The sequence below is a fragment of the Carassius auratus genome, chromosome 8 (assembly GCF_003368295.1).
Source record: "Carassius auratus strain Wakin chromosome 8, ASM336829v1, whole genome shotgun sequence".
Classification (NCBI taxonomy): domain Eukaryota; kingdom Metazoa; phylum Chordata; class Actinopteri; order Cypriniformes; family Cyprinidae; genus Carassius; species Carassius auratus.
In genome coordinates, this window is record NC_039250.1 from 9,776,539 (window position 1) to 9,795,670 (window position 19,132).

The window sequence follows — 19,132 nt, forward strand, 5'->3', positions numbered from 1 at the left end:
CTCTATTGAGCCAACGTGTTACAGAAAATCAACTGTATTTTGCTTTGGCAATAACTGGAAATTTTCATAGTCTAGCTTGTTGCCAAGACTTTATTAATGCCTTTATTAGTGCAAAATACCCTATATACTACAGTAAAAAATTGTGACAACTAGCCCCAGTTTCCCATCAATTAAATTAGTGCTTTTAAATGTCAAGTAAAATCACTAAGCATTAATTATTTAAAGTAATCCACCTATAATTAAACACAGTGAACAGAGGCATGCCCTTAACCAACCAATCACAACACAGCTTTGTGTAGCTTGCTTTGTTTTTGAAGACGAAATTGAAAATGATTCATTGAAAAATAACAGAATGCTAAGCAGTGTTACTACACTGCAAAAACAAAACAGTCCTATCGTTACGGCTAATCTCTAATTATTACCCAACACCACCAGTACATGCAGCCCGTGGGAAGTCCCGCCCACCGCGCATTGCGATTGGCGGGCCGGCGTAAAGCGCATCCTAGACGGCATCCGATTGGCCACAAGCGCTTTCTGTTTTGGGTGCATGCCAGAGGTCCGGAGAGGGGAGGGGAACCGTCTAGTTTCCGGTTTTGGGCTGGAATTGACACACAATGAGGAGTCGGGAGCAGCCGCTCAAAAGCCTTCTGTAAATAAACAGGACCTTCATCAGGCCGGTGAACTATGGAGAATCAGGTACGTTAGAGTAAGAAACGCTTTTGCTGTTACATGGAGTGAAGTCAACTTTTGTAAGCGCGCGCTTAGAGAAATCCACCATTGCAACTGAATGTGGACACTAGGGGCTCGTGAAAGCAGCGGATCGGACCCATATAACCCCCCTCCCTCCTCTCAGCTATCTGACTCGAGCTGGCCACGCATATTAAAGCTACATCGGTATTTGGGGACATCAGCTCAGCTGAAGGGCTGGATGCGTGCGCCAGCTTTTGCAGTAGCAGCAGCAGAAACACAAAGGAGAGTGTTTTTGTCCTGTGATTCTCTGGCCCGGGAGTCACTACAGTCTGCAGCTTTTATTAGAGGAAATGAGGAACATGCATTTTCATGCACGAGTGTTCCTGACTGAAGGCTGAGGGCATTGCACAGGTCTGCAATGAGGGTGGGGGTTCCTGATGGGCTCCTGAAACGGGAATCTGTCTTCTTCCCAGGCTAATTAATTGCTCTTTTTATGCAATATGATTTATGAGCAGCATCAGTGATCATAAGCTGTAACGTTAGATGAATATCATTGCATTAACATGCAGGCTATTTTTACACCTTGTGGCTGTGGTCTGCAGTAGGTTAATTGCATTTGCTGCTACTAAAACTTTATTATAAACTATTTTAAATGGTTCTCATTAATATTATAAACTATACTAATATGGAGTCTTCATTAAAATTTGTGTTTACCAGTCTTAATGCAACAGCAATAATTGTAGTGGTATGTTGACAAAATATGGCTTCCATTGTAAATATATATTTAATGTTTAACATTTATAAAGCAAACTAGCATAACGTTAATACTGTCTTGATAAACCTGTCTCTGTGTAGAGAAAAATATATTACGTTTTTTGCTTATTACTGCTTATTGTATTCCTATTTAATATTAATGAGCTGTTTATCCAGCTAATACTTCCATTATCGGCTCAGTTGTATTGTTTTTGACCTTTTAACTGGCTTGATCCAGCTTTAGGCTACTAATTTAGCTAGATACGCATACATGAAGACAAACCTCATACCAAAATAGCTTAATTTAATTACAAATCTGATAATTGAGTGTGATTTTAAAAAGGCAAGTTGTAAACTTCAGTTTTCTCCCTCCACTTCTTTCTCAAGTAAGAGAAGATCATCTTGAGATATACAGTTGATATGCATGTTCCATTCATTCATGTTTTCCAAGCTGGATCTTTGACAACAGCATTGCAGCAACTCTTCAGAGACTTGTTATTTTGTCGTTTGCCTGTTGGCTTCCACGTGACCTGCTTGAATTTTCACCGTGCTTGACTGATAATCTGTATCATAGCAGTGACCTGCGAGAAATCCAGTCTGCCACTATTGTGTTTTCTAACAAAACGTGATGCGGGTGAGTGTGTCTTGTGAGACCAGCAGCCAGCAGTCCCTCTGTCTAATCTACTCCTTTTCAAAAAGATCCTTTTGATCTTTTCGCCCCCTTCACTGGGATTAACGTGGTCATGTGTTGAACCTCTAATTGTGTATCTGTCCTGTCTGTCCCACATCGTCTTCATATTCGGGTGGTCATGTTCCTCTCAGACGGGGCGGAACAGCCTTTAATGTCGGTAGCATTTGTAATCATTACCTCAAGGCAAGCTGCTGTTGCTGTGACAAATTACAAATGGCAAGTTCTGGAAAAAGAGTGGACTGAAGCTGCGTCGTTCTTGCCGTTGAGGGTAGCCAGGCTTTTGTCTCGCTGTCTGTCGATATATGTGACTCGGCTGGGGCTTGTGGGTGAGTGAATGAGAGTGGACTCACAGGGGTTATTCTGATGCCTGGCAGCGTCGGGGTCTGGCTGGCAGGTTTTGGCATCGGTGAAGTGGGAGTGTCGGCCAACACAGAGAGTTAAAGTGCATTATGGTGACAGGCCAGACGGCGGCCAATTAGATTTTCCTTCCACTCGTCCTTATGTTTACAATCTTTCATTGAAGTCAAAAAAAGCACATCTCAGTCTTGTTCTTTATTCTGGTTCTTCAGTGTCCACTAGTTCAGGGACTCGATTCAACAGCAGCTGAGCATCTCTGGGCACCTAAACCCAGTCTGGCCCATCTCCACCCTATGTGGACAGTGTTCATTTTTCCTGGCTGCTTTTCAAGGAATTCCCTTGATGGCTTTTTCTGGCCATTTGGCAGAACCAGCCGATGATACGGATGATTTGCTTGAGCATGTGTATGAAAGGTATTCTTACTCAGATTTTGGTGCCTAGAGGCCTTTTTTAGTAACTCTTGCTGCTATATCAATAACAGTTTTCATCTGTATGAATTCATTCAATTAAAAATAGCCTAGAGCTTGATGATTTATCAAAGTGTTATAATCCTCAAGGACTTATTACATCTCATATACAAGGACATATTGACAAGTCTCATTCCTAAAAAGCACAATTACATAAAACAAATTTCTTAATCTGAAAATAAGTAATATGTATTTTGAAGTAAAAACATGCAATATACATATAAAACAATAAAAATATTTATATAAATGAATAAATCTATTATTATTTTATACATTATATGTTTTATTAATTTAATATTAAAATATTTTGTATAATTCTTTTTTAAATGCTTACCATAATGGAATATATAAATTTGGGCTAGGTAAGATGTGCTTACCAAGGCTGTGTTTATTTGATAAAAAATACAGTAAAAACATTAACATTGTGAAATGATTTTTAAATTTAAAACAGTTTTCTATTTTATTACATGCAAATTGTTGTAAATTAATGCTATTTGTTCCTAGCTGAATTTTCAGAAGCTGTTACTTCAGTAACATTCAATGTCATGTGATTTCTTTTTTTAAATAGATATTTTTAAATATGCTCATTTTGAAAAAAACTTGATTATTAACTGTCAATGTAGTCAATTGAAATTGTGACATATGTCAGGATTCCGTTATGAATAAAAAGCATTTTTAAATCAAAATCTTTTGTAACATTTTGTAACAAAATAAGTCATTTTATTAAAAAATATATATATAATTTCAATACCTTTTTATTATTAAAAATCATATTTTACTTTAAATGACAGGTTTGTAGTAGGCTGTGATTATGAATTACATTGACGGAAAGTGTCCGCTGCTCTCCTCTCCTGAACTTCAACTGAACTCGGTCTTACTGAAGCATTTAATTAATATGTGTTTCTCTGTTTGCAGTGCACGGTTCAGGTAAAGCTTGAGCTGGGTCACAGGGCCCAGCTGAGGAAGAAGGTGACGTCAGAGGGCTTCACCCACGACTGGATGGTGTTTGTGCGAGGCCCTGAGAACAGTGACATTCAGCACTTTGTGGATAAAGTCGTCTTCCGGCTGCACGAGAGCTTTCCTAAACCCAAGAGAGGTAAACTTGACAACTTCACAAATTAGATATTGCACCACTCACAGTTCAGTCTTCAAAAACCAGCATGTGTGAGAGCCACATGACATGTTGCATATCATAAGGAGCAGTCTGCTTCTTTCTTTTAATATTTATAGGTCAGCTCAGTATTAAAGTTTTGGTTTTGTATCACACCAGCTTCTAGTACTTTGGTGTCGATGCTAAATCAATACTGAAGGCTACAACTAAACAGCCTCAGATGACTGGAGAAATAAAACTACTGTCAGGAGATTAAACATCAACCCATTTCACATGACACATGTCTTGGATTAACAGCGCTGGTCTAAGATCAAAGTTAGCATTTTATATTCACATTACTTTATGATGATTTAGATGGAGGGATGTTTTGAATATTTATCATTTATTTCATTTGTTTTTGTTGTTCTTAATATACAATCGGTTCTTTCATACTGTGTTTCAGTGAAGTGGTTCAAAACACTCATTCCAAGATTTGTTTGCAAAATTAATTTACAGTGTGTGAATATTAATTGGGTCATGCAGATGTTGCTTGGTAACCTTCCTGGAGTGTCCAGTCAAGTAATTTTAATAAATATTCATGATTTTGTCTTCACCATGGTCAGATTCTCGAACTGGCAGCTGATCAATGCACACTTAACAGCATGTGCCTTTCAGCCAATCAGTTAGGCTTACTGAGCAAACATGATGTAACATAATTAATATTCATGAGCAGAGCCTTAATTTTTGTGTTTGTAAATGAAATCTTCAATAAACATTAAATAATAAGTAATGATCTATATATGGATATATTACCGTACTGTTCAGATGTCAGTAAAAAATCATTTTTAATTCCTTTTATTCAGCAAGGAAAGTAAAGCAGTAAAGACATTTGGATTGTTACAAAATATTTTTCAAACAAACGCTGTTCTATTGAACTTACTATTTATCATAGAATCTTGAAAAAATGTATCACTGTTTCATAAAAAATATTAAGCGGCACAACTGTTTTAAACTTGGCCAAAAATAAGAAATGATGCTTAAGCGGCAAATCAGCATATTAGAATGATTTCTGAATGATCATGTGACACTAAAGGCTGGAGTAATGACTGCTACAAATTCTATGGAAGCATATGTGTAGCAAATTTAATTTTGAAATGATAATGCAATATGTAAAATGGCAGTGTATTTCTGTATTTAAATTTAAATTTTCCCATACATATGTTAAACATTTAGTGCAAAATGAAAATTCAATTGTATGTAAAATACATTTGCCATTTTCTACACTAGTTTTAATATGTAAATTAAAAACAACACTTTATAAATTGCAAAATTTAAAATGAAAAATGCCATTTTTCCTAAATGAATTTAGACTTCCTGGTAGGACACTTGAGATTACATTTTCATTGTGATACCGCTTGATAATTGTAGCAAAATGCAGTGTGAATTTCAAAATGTATTCTGAGCCAAATGGTTGCAAAATGGTGATTTAAATGTCTTTTATTTTTCTTAAATGCATTGACACTAACATGTAAGACTTTTCAATTGCATTTTCATTAAAAACCCTATGCTCAGTGTAGATTAGTCAATGTGGATTTGAAAATGCAATGCCGACCTGTCAATCATTATTTCATGGCAGGGCTCAAGGTCAATATTCCCCATTAACCAAACACTTTTTTTTCTTTTTTTTTTTTTTTTTACCTGCCTCAGCATCTTATTGTTTAACACTGATATTGATGCACATAAGCAAACAGTGCAATTCTTCACTTTTACCTATTTGCTACCATACTTTATTCTTCTCTTATGGGGCAGGTAGGAGTAGTAGCATTTTCTGTATGGTTACGTTACGGGCATCAACTGGAGTGTAAATAGACTGAGGAATCATAACGGTACGTTTCCACTGGCACGTAGCGAGCACAGTGGAACTAGCGTTTTCAGTTCATTCCTATCTAAGTTGACCTTAAACGCTCATGTGGTGTATTATGAGCACAGATTTGATGCTGTAGTGGAAATGCACCGTAAAAGGCATGCTTGGCGCTTAGGTGAAATGGGATGTGTGCTCTATTATGGGTTAGAAGAGAGGAAGGCAACAACATGTCTACACCGGATGTAAGCGGTGTGACAAACGACTGTATTTAACCTATTTTAATCAGCGATGCTGTCTACACTGCGGCGCGATGCGACACGACAACTGTCACGTCCGGTGTAGCCACGGTGTAAGTCTGATTATGTGCATGATCAATCGAAGTGTAAAACAGTAGTGAGATGTTGAGGCGAGAAAAGCGTTTGGTTAATGGAGAACATTATATTAGCACGTTTACATGCACACCAGTAAGCTGATAACTCACAAATATCAGCTTATTAAAATAACCAGTTTTCACAGTTTACATGCACATCAGTAACCTGACAACACACGAAAGTTGCGTTTATGACTTGGTTATTTCCTTGTAGTGACATCAAAATAGAATAATTTGCATAACTGACTATGAGTATTCCGTACATTTGTCAGTTGTCATGTTAAAGGAACATTCCGCTATCTTTTTAAATAGGCTCATTTTCCAACTCCCTTAGAATTAAACAGTTGAGTTTTACCCTTTTCGAATCCATTCAGCCGATCTAAGGGTCTGGCGGTAGCACTTTTAGCTTAACTTAGCACAGATCATTTGAATCTGATTAGACCGTTTTCTTTGGAAAATGAGCCTATTTTCAAAAAAAGTGGAGTGTTCCTTTAAATTAAGCTTGCATCATGTCGGTAAAACTTACAGCTCCTATATTATCCTCTCATGCAGTTATAAACTTATTAAACATAATAAGTTTAAGAACATGCATGTAAACACAATTTAGTGACCTATTGTGCTTCTTGTTGCCGAGCCCAGCTCGGAATGCATTTTCAAATCCACTTTGACTAGTCAACACTGAGCAGGGGGGTATTTAAGGAAAAATGCAATTGAAATGTTTTATGTGTAAGTGTCAATGCATTTAAGAAAAAATAAAAGACATTTAAATCACCATTTTTGCAACCATTTTGCTGCAGATTTGGTTCAAGAATGCATTTTGAAATTCACACTGCATTTTGCTACAGTTATCAAACGGTATCACAATGAAAATGCAAATATGTTTTTAATTGACAATGGCAAATGTAAATTACATACAAATGAATTTTCATTTTCATTTTGTTCTAAATGTTCCACATATGGTATGGATCAAGGTCAATTTAAAGTTCAACTGAAATCAAAATTGACAATATTTACTTTGTTTGCCTAAATTGATCGTTTTGTGGTGAACAATTCATCCATTCAAGTCAATCCACACACACAAACATTTTTGGCTTCGTAATCTTTAATAAAAATCTGAAAATGCCCCTCCCCTCTGCATTGGAGGACCTTCCCTGATGACGTAGGTTTGACAGTTTGGGGGTCTGCTTCGCATCCGTAACTACGCTCCTCCAACTGACAGTAGACAGGCTGCCTGTGTGTTCGCGAGCATTGACAGCGCGTGAAAGGAGAGATGGCGAGGAGGTGCATTTTTGGTTGTGGCACTTACAAAACACTTTTCCCATTCCCTAAAATTCCCTTGTTACGGTCCAGATGACTCGAATTTTTACATTTCGAGGAAGGAGGGATAACAGAGAGGTCACGCATGCGCTCTAAGCACTTCACGCGCAAATGCTTCAAAAATTGGACAGAACACGAAATGGGGTTTGTGAGATATCTGTCATTAACTACTTTTCTAGAAAATAAAGCCAGTTCAGTTTCTTTCGGAAATACGTCACAACAATGGAGAACAGTCGTTTGCAACTTCCCGGTTTAGGTGGACTTTAAATACAGCTATACATTGCCATTTTCCATATTGCATTGTCATTTTTCATATTACATTTCAAAATGAATTTTGCTACCCATATGCTTCCATATAAATTGAGCTTTTTCATCAAAGGAATAAATGACATTTTTAAATATACTAAGATAGGAAAAGTTATTTTTGTGTTGTTAAAATATTTCAAAATATTACTGCTTTACTGTATTTTTGATTAAATAAATGCATCCTGGGTGAGAATAACAAACTACTTTTAAAAACATTAAAAATCGTATCGATGGTGTTTACTGGTACAAATAAGTCTCTTACATTCAAATAGTTACGAATATTATTGTTATATGCAGATTTTTTTAGTGAAATAATTCATCTTTTTCTTTTATTTGCAGTGTGTAAGGAGCCACTATACAAGGTTGAGGAGTCGGGTTATGCTGGTTTTCTGATGCCCATAGAGGTCTACTTCAAAAACAAGGTGAGCTGTCTCTTCCTGCAGTTGCTGTTCTCTCTTGTTCTCTAGTTATTTCATTTTTTTTCATATTCACATGCATCCCCTCTCTCTCTGTGACTCATCTGAGTATCAGCTGCTCTTCCTCTGTCTTGTCATTTGTGAACTTGCCCCCCATTGGCATTAAACAGGCAACATAGAGTACGCACAGGAGAATGATTTGCCTTATGATCAGAGCAGTATAATGCGAAACAATTACACTCTCGTTTTCAAGCCCACCCGCTGACTCACAGGCTTCTGATATGTATCTGTATCTGTCATATCTTGTCTGAAAAACATCCCCAACCTTCAGCGAGGCTTGTTTTCCTGTTGTTTTCAGTAACTCCCAGATTTCAGCATGCTGAGAGATAGAGATAAAAAGATGTGGAGAGGTGGGGAATGTGCATCTGGGGGTTTGATTTGTAACTCTGATCTTTGCTGATGTATTGCCCTTGAATTTTGAATGAACCTCCGTCTGTGGCGCCCTTGAAAGAAGTCCTAGAATCACTGCAGTTGGTGCTCTGTTGACTCACTTTAATGCTTGTCTTCAGTTGTTCTGTAGTGTGAGAGGATTTAATGGAATCACTCAGTAATGCAAATTTATTACAGGAGGAGCCAAAGAAGGTGTGCTTCAATTACGACCTCTTCCTTAACCTGGAGGGAAACCCACCTGTCAATCACCTGCGCTGTGAGAAACTGACCTTCAATAACCCCACTCGTGACTTCCGCCGCAAGCTAGTCAAGGCTGGAGGGGTGAGTGCTGCATTGTGGGAAATGAAGTTGCTTGTTGCCCAGTTCAGGAAACGTTTACATTTTTTTCGGTGAATGTGCTCTTATCTTTCATTCATTCTGGTCATATCAGATCATGGTTGTCCCAGAGGGTGCAGAGGTGGTCCCCAGACCCAGCCCAGATTACCCCATGCTTCCAACCATCCCACTCTCTGCCTTTTCTGACCCTAAGAAGATCAAGACTTCACAAGGATCAAAGGTTTTTAAAGATCTTTAAATGTTTTGTTGTCATTCTTTTTTATGCAAGGGGGTGTAAAATTCTGAGATCACATGGAAAATCAGTATTTTTTTCTTTTATAAAACCTGGGAAAAAAGCAATGTTTTAGGATTTGTTTTTAAAATCAGAGAAAGAAATAAAAACAGGAAAGTTTTGTTTTAAAATGATGAAGACTATTTATTGTCAGTGAGATTTTTCTTTTCTTTTTTTTGAAAAAAAAAAAAATATATATATTTCGCAAGGATGCATTAATTTTATCAAACTTGAGTGCATTTATAATTCAAATTCAAAATGATTTTCCTTTGAACTTTATCAATGAATCCTAAAAGTGCATACATTTCAACAACACATTTAGCAAATAGTTTTTAACATTGGTAATGATGTATAATGTTTATTGAGCACCAAATCAGCATATTAAAATGATTTCTGAAGGATCATGTGACACAAAATTCAGCTGTGCCATCACAGGAATAAATTAAATTTTAAAATAAACTAAAATAATAATAATTAATTTGAAAAATATTCAAGAATATTATTGTTTTTTTTATTATTATTAAATAAATGTAGCCTTGGTAAGCATATACTGAAGGCTACAAAAAGAGATTTCTTCAAAAACATGAAAAATTCTTCAATCCTCTCACCCCAAACTTTCGAACAGTATTTCTTCTTCTCAAATGATGTTATTCTGAAAATATAATTTGTCATAAACAATTGATATCTGATAATAATCTGTGGAGAGATATTAGGGGATCACAGCTTCCTCTGTTCTCTCTTTTGTTCACTTCTAAGCATCAGATTAGATCGTTTCAGTAAGAATTAAGAGTTCATTATGTAGGACAGGTGTCATATCTGTATTAAATGACCTTTGCTTCATCATATCTGAGCACTGGTGCTTTGTCTGGGTCACTCTGCGCAATCTTTCATTAGTGCAGTAAAGCGGGTCAGTCGCTCGCTGCTGATTTACTGTGATCATCCAGAGCTGGACGTCTTCCAGCATCCCCATTATCCTTAACGGTCCTGATCTCAGCACAGCCTCATTAATACAGCAGCACATGACCTTTGTGTGAAGGTCACACATGGGTTGTATGAGCGTAGTTGAGACAGGCTCTAATTGTTTGAGGTATCAAATTCTATGCTTTATCCTAACAGGGGATGTGTTGTGTGGTTGTATTTGACAATGTGCACCAATGTAAATGGTGACAGATGATAACAATGTGGTATGGAATGATTATTATATGTATATTAGGGTTATTAAAAATGACAATTTTTGCAATTCTGTGTTTTTCTGTCAATATGGGGTGCTGTATGTTCATTAATGAGGAAAAAAATGAACTTAAATGATTTTAGCAAATGGCTGCAATATAACAGAGTGTAAAATTTCAGGGGGTCTGAATACTTTCCGTACCCACTGAAATATGCGTGTGTACTGTGCATATTTTTATGTATATATAAAAGCACACACATACAGTTAATATTTTGAAAATATTTACATGTATTAACATTTATATTCAAATAATTTATATTATATATAACAATTCTGTTTTTCTGTCAATATGGGGTACTGTGTGTACATTAATGAGGGAAAAAAATTAACTTAAAATGATTTTAGCAAATGGCTGCAATATAACAAAGTGTGAAAAATTTAAGGGGGTCTGAATACTTTCCGTATCCACTGTATGTAAACAAAAACTTTTATTTTGGATGTGATTAATCGTTTGACAGCACTACGAGTGAACCCACTTTATTGAATGGAATTTAATTAAAATTTTACTATTGAAAAATTATGCAGCTGAAAATCATTCAGTTGCATTATTTCATAGTAAAAAATAAGTCATTTAATATAGAACTGACTATTTCCTGTTTAGCTCTGTGAATAGACATTATATTTGTAATTGTTAAAACCGTTTCTTTTCTGTAGGAGCCTAGTAAAGAGGGAAGCAAAGTGTCCAAATCCCACAAAATGACCAAGGAGCATCGAGAGCGGCCACGAAAAGACTCTGAGAGCAAAGCCACATCCAAAGTGGACGTTGAACGGGACGGCAGCAGCAAAAGTGGCCGTGACCCTTCCTCATCTTCATCCTCCAAGAAAACAGAGATCAAAGTGAAAGACGAGAACAAAGTTGTGCCCAAAGTTGCTTTCAAGGAGCCCAAACTCACACTGAAGGAGTCCAAAATGGAAGGCATGTCTCCTAAAGGAGGTGGGGTGGGGTCAGCGGGCGTAGGAGGGGGAGGGGGAGCAGCCGATGGAAAAGCACCCAGCAAACGACCTTCCAATGTGGAGTCACCCAAACCCAGTGTCAAGAAGCCAAAGAAGGGGGGGTCAGAGGGGTCAAAAGGCTCCAGCAGTGGGGGGCTCACCGGCACCTCCCCCCGAACCGCGTCTTCCTCCACGGCCTCCTCGGGATATGCTGATAAGAAGGCCTCTAAAGAGAAGGGCCGCTGGGCCAAGAGCAAGTCAGATGCCCAGGAGATCAAGGAGTCCAAGAAGCCTCCAGAATCCGATGACTCCAACTCAGATGATGAGGCCTCGTCTAAGTCTGAGGTTAGAATCACGTGATAATAGTTTTGTTCATAAGATTTGTCTGGGATTTTAAAGCACGATAACACTCAGATACATATACATACATACATACATATATATATATATATTGGAAACATTACTATTTTTAATGTTTTTGAAGTTTCTTCTGCTCATCAAGCCTGCATTTATTTGATCAAAAATACAGAAAAAAATGTAATATTGTGATATATTATTACAATTTAAAATAATTGTTTTTAAATGTATTATACTTTAAATTATTATTTATTTCTGTGATGCAAAGCTGAATTTTTAGGATCATTATCACATGATCCTTTAGAAATCATTCTAATATGATGATTCATTATCAAAGGTGGAAACAGTTCTGCTGCTTAATATTTTTTCAGAACATGTGATACTTTTTTAGGATACTTTAATGAATAAAAAGTAAAAAAAAAAAAAAAAAAGCTATGTTTTTAAAATACAAATATTTTGTAATAACAATATACACTACTGGTCAGTAATTTTTTTTCTTTTTGTTTTAAATAAAATCAATACTTTTATTCAGCAAGGATGTGTTAAATTGATAAAAAGTGATAGTAAAGAAACTATATTATTAGAATATATATTATTAGAAATTTTTATTTTTTATTTTGAATAAATGCAGTTCTTTTTAACCTTTTATTCATCAAATATATTAGACAGCAGAACTGTTTCCAACACTCATAATAAATCAGAATATTAGAATGATTTCTAAATGATCATGTGATAGACTGGATGTTACATGTGACACTGAAGGCTGGAGTAATGATGCTGAAAATTCAGCTTTGCATCACAGGAATAAATTATTTTTTTTTAAAGTAAGTGAAATTGTGGATGACATTGTGCTAACCAGAATCTTTCATTTGTGTCCTGTCCGCTCGTTCCTACAGCCGTCAGCACCTTCCAGCCCGTCTAACTCCAGCTCCAGCTCAGAGTCCAGCTCCGACTCAGACTTCGAGCCACAGCAGAAACAAGGCCAAGGTAGGACCTACTCTTTAACTGCAGGGAGTGTTCTGATAAGAAGCGATCAGATCCATAAATAGATTTCCCTACTACACTTTAACTCAAGGTTAACAGTCTGCTGCTTTGATCGATTGCCGTGGAGAGGGTTAAGGACGTGTCAGAACAAGGAACTTCCTTAAAAATAAAGCAATGAGGGGCATTTTTTAAAAAGGTTATGCGTGTAATTTGTCACTAATAAAAATCCTTGTTCCTTTCACATTTATTTTATAACATCCAGTCCAGCGCAATACATAGGCTTAACTAATAAAATAAGTTTGGGTGAGACAGTTTGTTTGTTTAACTAATGGGAGGTGTGAGAAGTTTTAACGAAACACACTTCACCTTTAAAGTGGGATTTTGAAAGTTCAGTCAAACTACCGTAAGTGTTGTAGAAACTCATTGTGGACTTTGGTCTTTAGGCCCGTTGCGCTCCATGGTGGAGGACCTCCAGTCGGAGGAGTCTGATGATGACGATAGCAGCTCAGACGCAGAGACGCCAGTCAAGAACAACCTGCCCAGTCGAGACTCCAGGTCATTCTCCCTCTTTCCTGTCAATGTTTGTTTAAGCAGGTCTTTCAGATGTTTTAAGTCCCTTTAATCCGTGTTAGCAGAGGCGGAGAGAAGGGTTGTTTGCTCAGAGTAAACACTTCACTTCATACGCCTCTCTCCATTCTTCATCTCCCTCAAGTGTTGCTGAGCTGCTTTGAAAGACTTATTTTTGTGAGGCTGGAAGTGTGAGATGAAGGGTAGAATTGGATTTTCTTTCAGTGTTTATTATAATTATTCTTTAAAATGAAATGTGTTCATTCAGATTGAATTAAAAGTCTTCAGAAAATTTAAATGAATAGCTTATCCAAAAAATAAAAATAAAGATAATTTACTCTTTCTCATATTGTTCCAAAACTTAATGAATCTTTCTTCCTACTTATTTATTTCTTTTCTTTTCTGTTTTGTTTTTTTTTTCTTTTCAATTTTGAAATTGGAGTCTGATGCTGTCAAATTGTCAAAAAGTATTGTAAAACCATGGTTAATGTGACTCATTAGAAGTGGTCAATGTGATTTATGCACTGCATTTCTTGTCTTCTGAAACCATTATAGATTTGTTTAAAATAAAAATTATTTATTGAAAATCTTGACTTGTTCTTCTAGCGTTAAAAAGAGAAATAATATCATCTGATTTGTGAATAAATAATCTCTTTTTCTGTACAGAACTGGTCTGAATGATTCATTCAGAAATATGCCATTTGCAGTTGTTAACAGCTCACTGGAGGATTCTCAGTGAATAACAACTTACATTTCAGTCTGTTCCTTACACACGTCTATTGTTTGCCTTCAGAAGATTTGGAAACTTGTGCACAAGCCGTATGAATGTAAAAACGTTTGACATAGTGTATATGACAGAATTGTAATTTTTTGCTTGGTTTAGAGTTGAACTCTTTGGTTTTTGCTCCTCACAGGCTGAGCTTAGACAGCGAGAGTGACTGCAGTGACGGGCCGCAGCGTCCCAGTCGAGACCCACCACCCCAGCCACCGAAACACAGCACCACCACCAACAACAACAACAAGGTGAACTGAGACTCAGGACTGTGGCGGCTTCTTGTTAAGCCTTGACAGTCATCAAATTGGTGCATTTATTCATTCAGTCATGCCCATCGTCCAGTTTGCAGCACACATTGATTTGCTCCTTTGTGACTTGATTGTTGACTGTGGGATGATGGACGATTGGCATTAGTTCTTGGATTATGCTGCGCCCAGTGCTGAAAAGTGGTGGGGACATGCAGCTTTTGATCCAATGACTGTGGAATGCTGTTTAACTGGGCGCTGCCAGTCAGATCACTGGGATTCAGAGCAGCACTCCGGGCACTGGTCCACTCTTACTGGAAAAACACTGCAATCGATCAATGTCTTGATTACTCATTCTTTAAACCTCTGCTTTAGTCCATCTGTATGATTTTTTTCGTTCTTTTCTCCATCTTGTTCCTTTCTTCACCATTTCCTTTCGTCCGTCTATCATACAGGTGTCAGGCAGAAAGAGTCCAGAGCCTTGTTTACGACAAGAAAAGGTCCTGAAGAAGGGATACGACAAGGTAGGAAGGGTAAATCAACCTTTTAATTTTCCACCTCTCAATCTCATAAGTTATTTCTGGTTGATCATTTTGACCCAACTTCCAAAACCTTTTTTTGCTGTCTGCTGCCCACATATGAGCTCTCTTAACGATTACTAACCGAAATGGAACTTTACTTTAATATGGTTTCAGTAGAGTTTCCATTAGCATATTGCTAAGCTAATAAAGTGATGCATTACATTAGATTTACATGTAACCCATGACCTTGGCATTGCTAGTGCCATGCTCTACTGAGCTAAAGGAAAGTCTGATACTCTAATAAGCATAAAAAAATACAAAACAGCAACATTTTCAATTAATATTCAGTTTAATTAGATTTAAATTATATTTTTTCAGCTTCAATAATAATTTATATCGTTCGTAGAATTCAATTGTAGTAAATTGTTATATAAGTAAATTATATAATAACTGTTATTAATTCAAAATATAATTAAATTACAATAAAAAATATATAATAACATTAATTTTATTATAAAAATTTTCCTGTATAATTAAAAATAAAATAAAATTGTAATAATAATAATAATAATAATAATAATAAAAATCTAATTAAGTAAATCGATTAAGTAGTAAGTTGAATTTGAATAAAATATTATGGAAATAAAACGCATTCAAAATACAACAACAATGAACAATGGTTCGATTCATGAACCATGGTTCGATAGTTCCATAACAACTACTTTTATTATTAATAGCAACAATGGTTTATTAAATTAAATGTAATTAAATAATAATATAAAATGTACACCTCCATCTCTGGATGCAGTTCACAAGTGTTGTATCTAAGGTCCATTCAGTTAGTGCACAGTGCATGACATCATGCCGCTAATAGTAGTTTGTAATACTGCTCTTTCCAACTTATTTAAGTAAATATGGGTGATGTTAATAGTTTAAGCTTTAAGGTGTTTATATGTGTCTTTAGAGTAAGACCAGACCTTTTGTTCTCGTTCCTGACATCTTCCTCTCCTCATTTTATCCCCAGGCGTACACTGAAGAGCTGGTAGACCTTCATCGCAGGCTGATGGCGTTAAGAGAGCGCAACGTTCTACAGCAGGTGGGCGTTTGCGTGTGAATTGAAATCGCTTGTGTTTGTGTAAAGGCTTTGAACAAAAACCATTGACCGGTTTCCTGTCTCCAGATCGTGAACCTCATCGAGGAGACCGGCCACTTTAATGTCACCAACACAACTTTTGACTTTGACCTTTTCTCGTTGGATGAGTCAACTGTCCGTAAACTACAGAGCTACCTGGAGGCCACCGCCACATGACAGGAAGTCCATCAAGACTGGGGGGAGGGGGGAGAGCTGCCCTTTTTTCACTTCTTTTGTCCTGAGAGAGGGCAGCAAAAGGTGAAATTTGTTCACAGGAAATGAAAACCATGGGAAATCTTGAAAAGGAGTGAAACGTACAGTATTTTGAGGAGGAAGTGCAGCTATGTATCGACACTACAACACTTCTTCTCTTCTTAACGGGGCCAGAACTGCTAGAGGGTCATATTTGAATCAGCTGGACGGAAAAAAAAAGTCTCCCTGTAGCCATACGCACTGATGCATCAAGGGTTGCAACCTTTTATATTTTATTTTTGTACCAATGTTTTTCAAGGTATTTTTGATTGTGGTCGGAAAAGGAAGCCCCACACACGCCATGAATGTATCGCTTTCTATTCTCTAGGGCTAGTCTTAGTGCCTTTTTCACAACCATCTCATTTGTGCTCTTAGGAATTACTGCAGTGTTATCTTTCACTCCGACTTTAGTCAGTCCTTCTGTATGTGTGGGATCCCTGGATATCGTCCCGGCGAGATTCCCATTTCTACGCCAGTATGTATCAATCCTCATTTATGTGTTCGCCAGACGGGCCTTAGAACTTAAATGTCGTGCATTGCTAGTGCAGCTTGTGAAAGTATTTGGAAATCTGTGTTGATCTCTGTGTTTTCTGTCATCATATCTGGTTTATTCATTAGACTAAACAGGAGAGACAAAAGAAAAGGACGAGACGAGCTGTTTTGATCTCATGTGGCCCCTAAACAGCAGTCTGTAGATTCACTGTGCTTCTGACTCGGACTCTCTCAGAGCTCTCTCTATATCTCGACTTCACTGACTTCACCTCTGTGTTCATTGTTATGCTAATAGCTTTAAGAGGCTCCGTGGCCTGAGTTGCAGACCACATGCCCTTAACTTCACCCTGCGAGAGTCTGGGAGTGTCGTTTGCACGGGTTTTCAATCTCCAGCCGATTCGTCTGAATCTTAACGAACAAAACCTTTTATGACTTTGTACTGATTTAGCATATTTGTGCGGTTTTCAGCGAGAGAATGCTTGAGTGTCATGTGCGTGAACTTTTGACTCCCAGTTCTTGGTGTGTGAACTTTAACCTTTGACCGGATACTGGTTCAGGTCAGCCTGTCATAAAGGAAAAGGGGGCGGAGTCCGGTGAACTTGAGTGGCAGCTCTGAAAAGAGCACACCCGGTTGTTGTTGCTGTTTTTTTTTTTTTATATATTATTTGAGGGGGTTATTTTTTTATTTATGTACCTCTGCACTTTTGGCTTTGTTGACTCAAGTACTTAATTGTCGAAATTGTATTTTTAATAGTTTTATACAAAATTTACATGCAATATGATATTAATTTGTCAATTATTGTGTCAAGAAATGCCAGTTTGTAAGGAATTTTAGTTTTTTTTTTTTTTTTTTTTACTCTTATCAGCACATTATATCATCTTAGACCGTAAACGTTACCATCAGAACTTGAAAATGTTACTTCAGGCCAATTTATGAGTTCATGGCAGGGCGTGTTTGTATATCAGAGTTCAATTTCTACAAGTTGACATCTAGCATCTGTTTTGTTGTAGCCTCATTATTATACACTACAAGGGGAGGACTGCAGATTTTTGAAATGAACAAGTAGTTGTTAATATATTTCATTTAAACTGTGCTGAAAATCTGGTTTGCTTGTCTTAGAGTGGTTTTGGGCACCTGTCACACGGTTAAACAAGCTAACACCAGTTTTGTTTTTGTTTTTTAGCAGAAAAGTGGAGAACCTCTGTGTTTTGTACTTGGGATGCAGCAAAGTAACACTAATAGAGGGGCAAATATTTCAGACAGTCCTTTTACACTGATACACATGTATAGTAGACAGCGGGCGTCTTATTTACTTGAGTCTGATGAAAAGTTAATCGACGGTTAATACTGCATAAAAGGCTCAGAGAGCTGTCTTTTGTCAGTCAGATGTTGTTTTATTTGTGTTTGTGAGCGCGGAAGAACTTGCTGTAATTTTTCCGTGTGGTTTGGGGAGGTCTGTGTTTTTACATATGTTCTGATAACGCGGTAGAAAACCTCCCGTGATCTGAACAGATATGAGTAACCTTTAGTATGACGTGTTAAACTTGGCATACAATGCCACCATGTGGCCATTTGGTGCAAGTTGTCATGAGGGCAAAAGATGCTACTTTTTATGTTTTTATTGCAAGATCATATTATGAATAAAGTCAATTGAGTACTGTTCACAGCGTCTTTTATTAATAGTTTCATTGTTAGGAGCCATCTTTACTGCTTAATCATCTTTATAAATCTCAATTTAAGAATTGTATTACAGGTAAATTTATTGCGTTTTATTTTATGAATATTTACCAATATTTATTTGATAAATTCAGATTAAACAGTACTATTGTGACATATTATTGCAATATATATATATATATATATATATAAGTAATTTATTCCTGTTATGGATTCCTGTGATTTTTAGCAGCCATTAGTCTAGTCTTCAACGTCACATGATCCTTCAGAAATCATCCCCATATACTTATTTACATATTACTCATTTTATATTATGTTCTGCTGCTTAATGGTTTTTGTAGAAACTGATACATTTTAAAAGTATTTTTAGTAGTGCTGTCAAGTGATTAATCGCATCCAAAATAAAGTTTTTGTTTACATAATATGTGCTTACTGTGTCTATTTACTATGTATATAATATGAATACACACACATGCGTGTATATATTTTGAAAATATTTGCATGTATTTACATGCTTGTATGTATATTCATATAATTCATATTATGTATAAATATATTTAATACATTTAATACTATTTTTCTTATAT

The 19,132-nt window shown here is 36.6% G+C and overlaps 1 protein-coding gene across 2 annotated transcripts; it reads left to right on the forward strand.

Moving 5' to 3' along the window:
- The first annotated feature begins 566 nt into the window (after window positions 1-566).
- LOC113107248 (protein ENL-like) lies at window positions 567-18,530 on the forward strand. Of its 2 annotated transcripts, none has more exons than XM_026269614.1 (12): window positions 567-696; window positions 3,874-4,054; window positions 8,245-8,327; window positions 8,949-9,092; window positions 9,202-9,327; window positions 11,264-11,887; window positions 12,796-12,886; window positions 13,327-13,438; window positions 14,365-14,473; window positions 14,926-15,003; window positions 16,016-16,087; window positions 16,172-18,530. In XM_026269614.1, exons 1-12 carry the CDS (start codon window positions 685-687, stop codon window positions 16,298-16,300), a joined length of 1,761 nt encoding a protein of 586 aa, XP_026125399.1. In that variant the 5' UTR covers window positions 567-684; the 3' UTR covers window positions 16,301-18,530. The 2 variants fall into 2 exon arrangements, with proteins under 2 accessions (XP_026125399.1, XP_026125400.1); XM_026269615.1 differs by having other exon boundaries at window positions 14,926-14,994.
- The last annotated feature ends 602 nt before the right edge of the window (window positions 18,531-19,132 follow it).

Coding starts and splice junctions, on each gene's coding strand:
- LOC113107248 (XM_026269614.1), top strand. Junction 9,328..11,263: donor AGACTTCACAAGGATCAAAG/GTTTTTAAAGAT, acceptor TCTTTTCTGTAG/GAGCCTAGTAAAGAGGGAAG. Junction 12,887..13,326: donor ACAGCAGAAACAAGGCCAAG/GTAGGACCTACT, acceptor TTTGGTCTTTAG/GCCCGTTGCGCTCCATGGTG.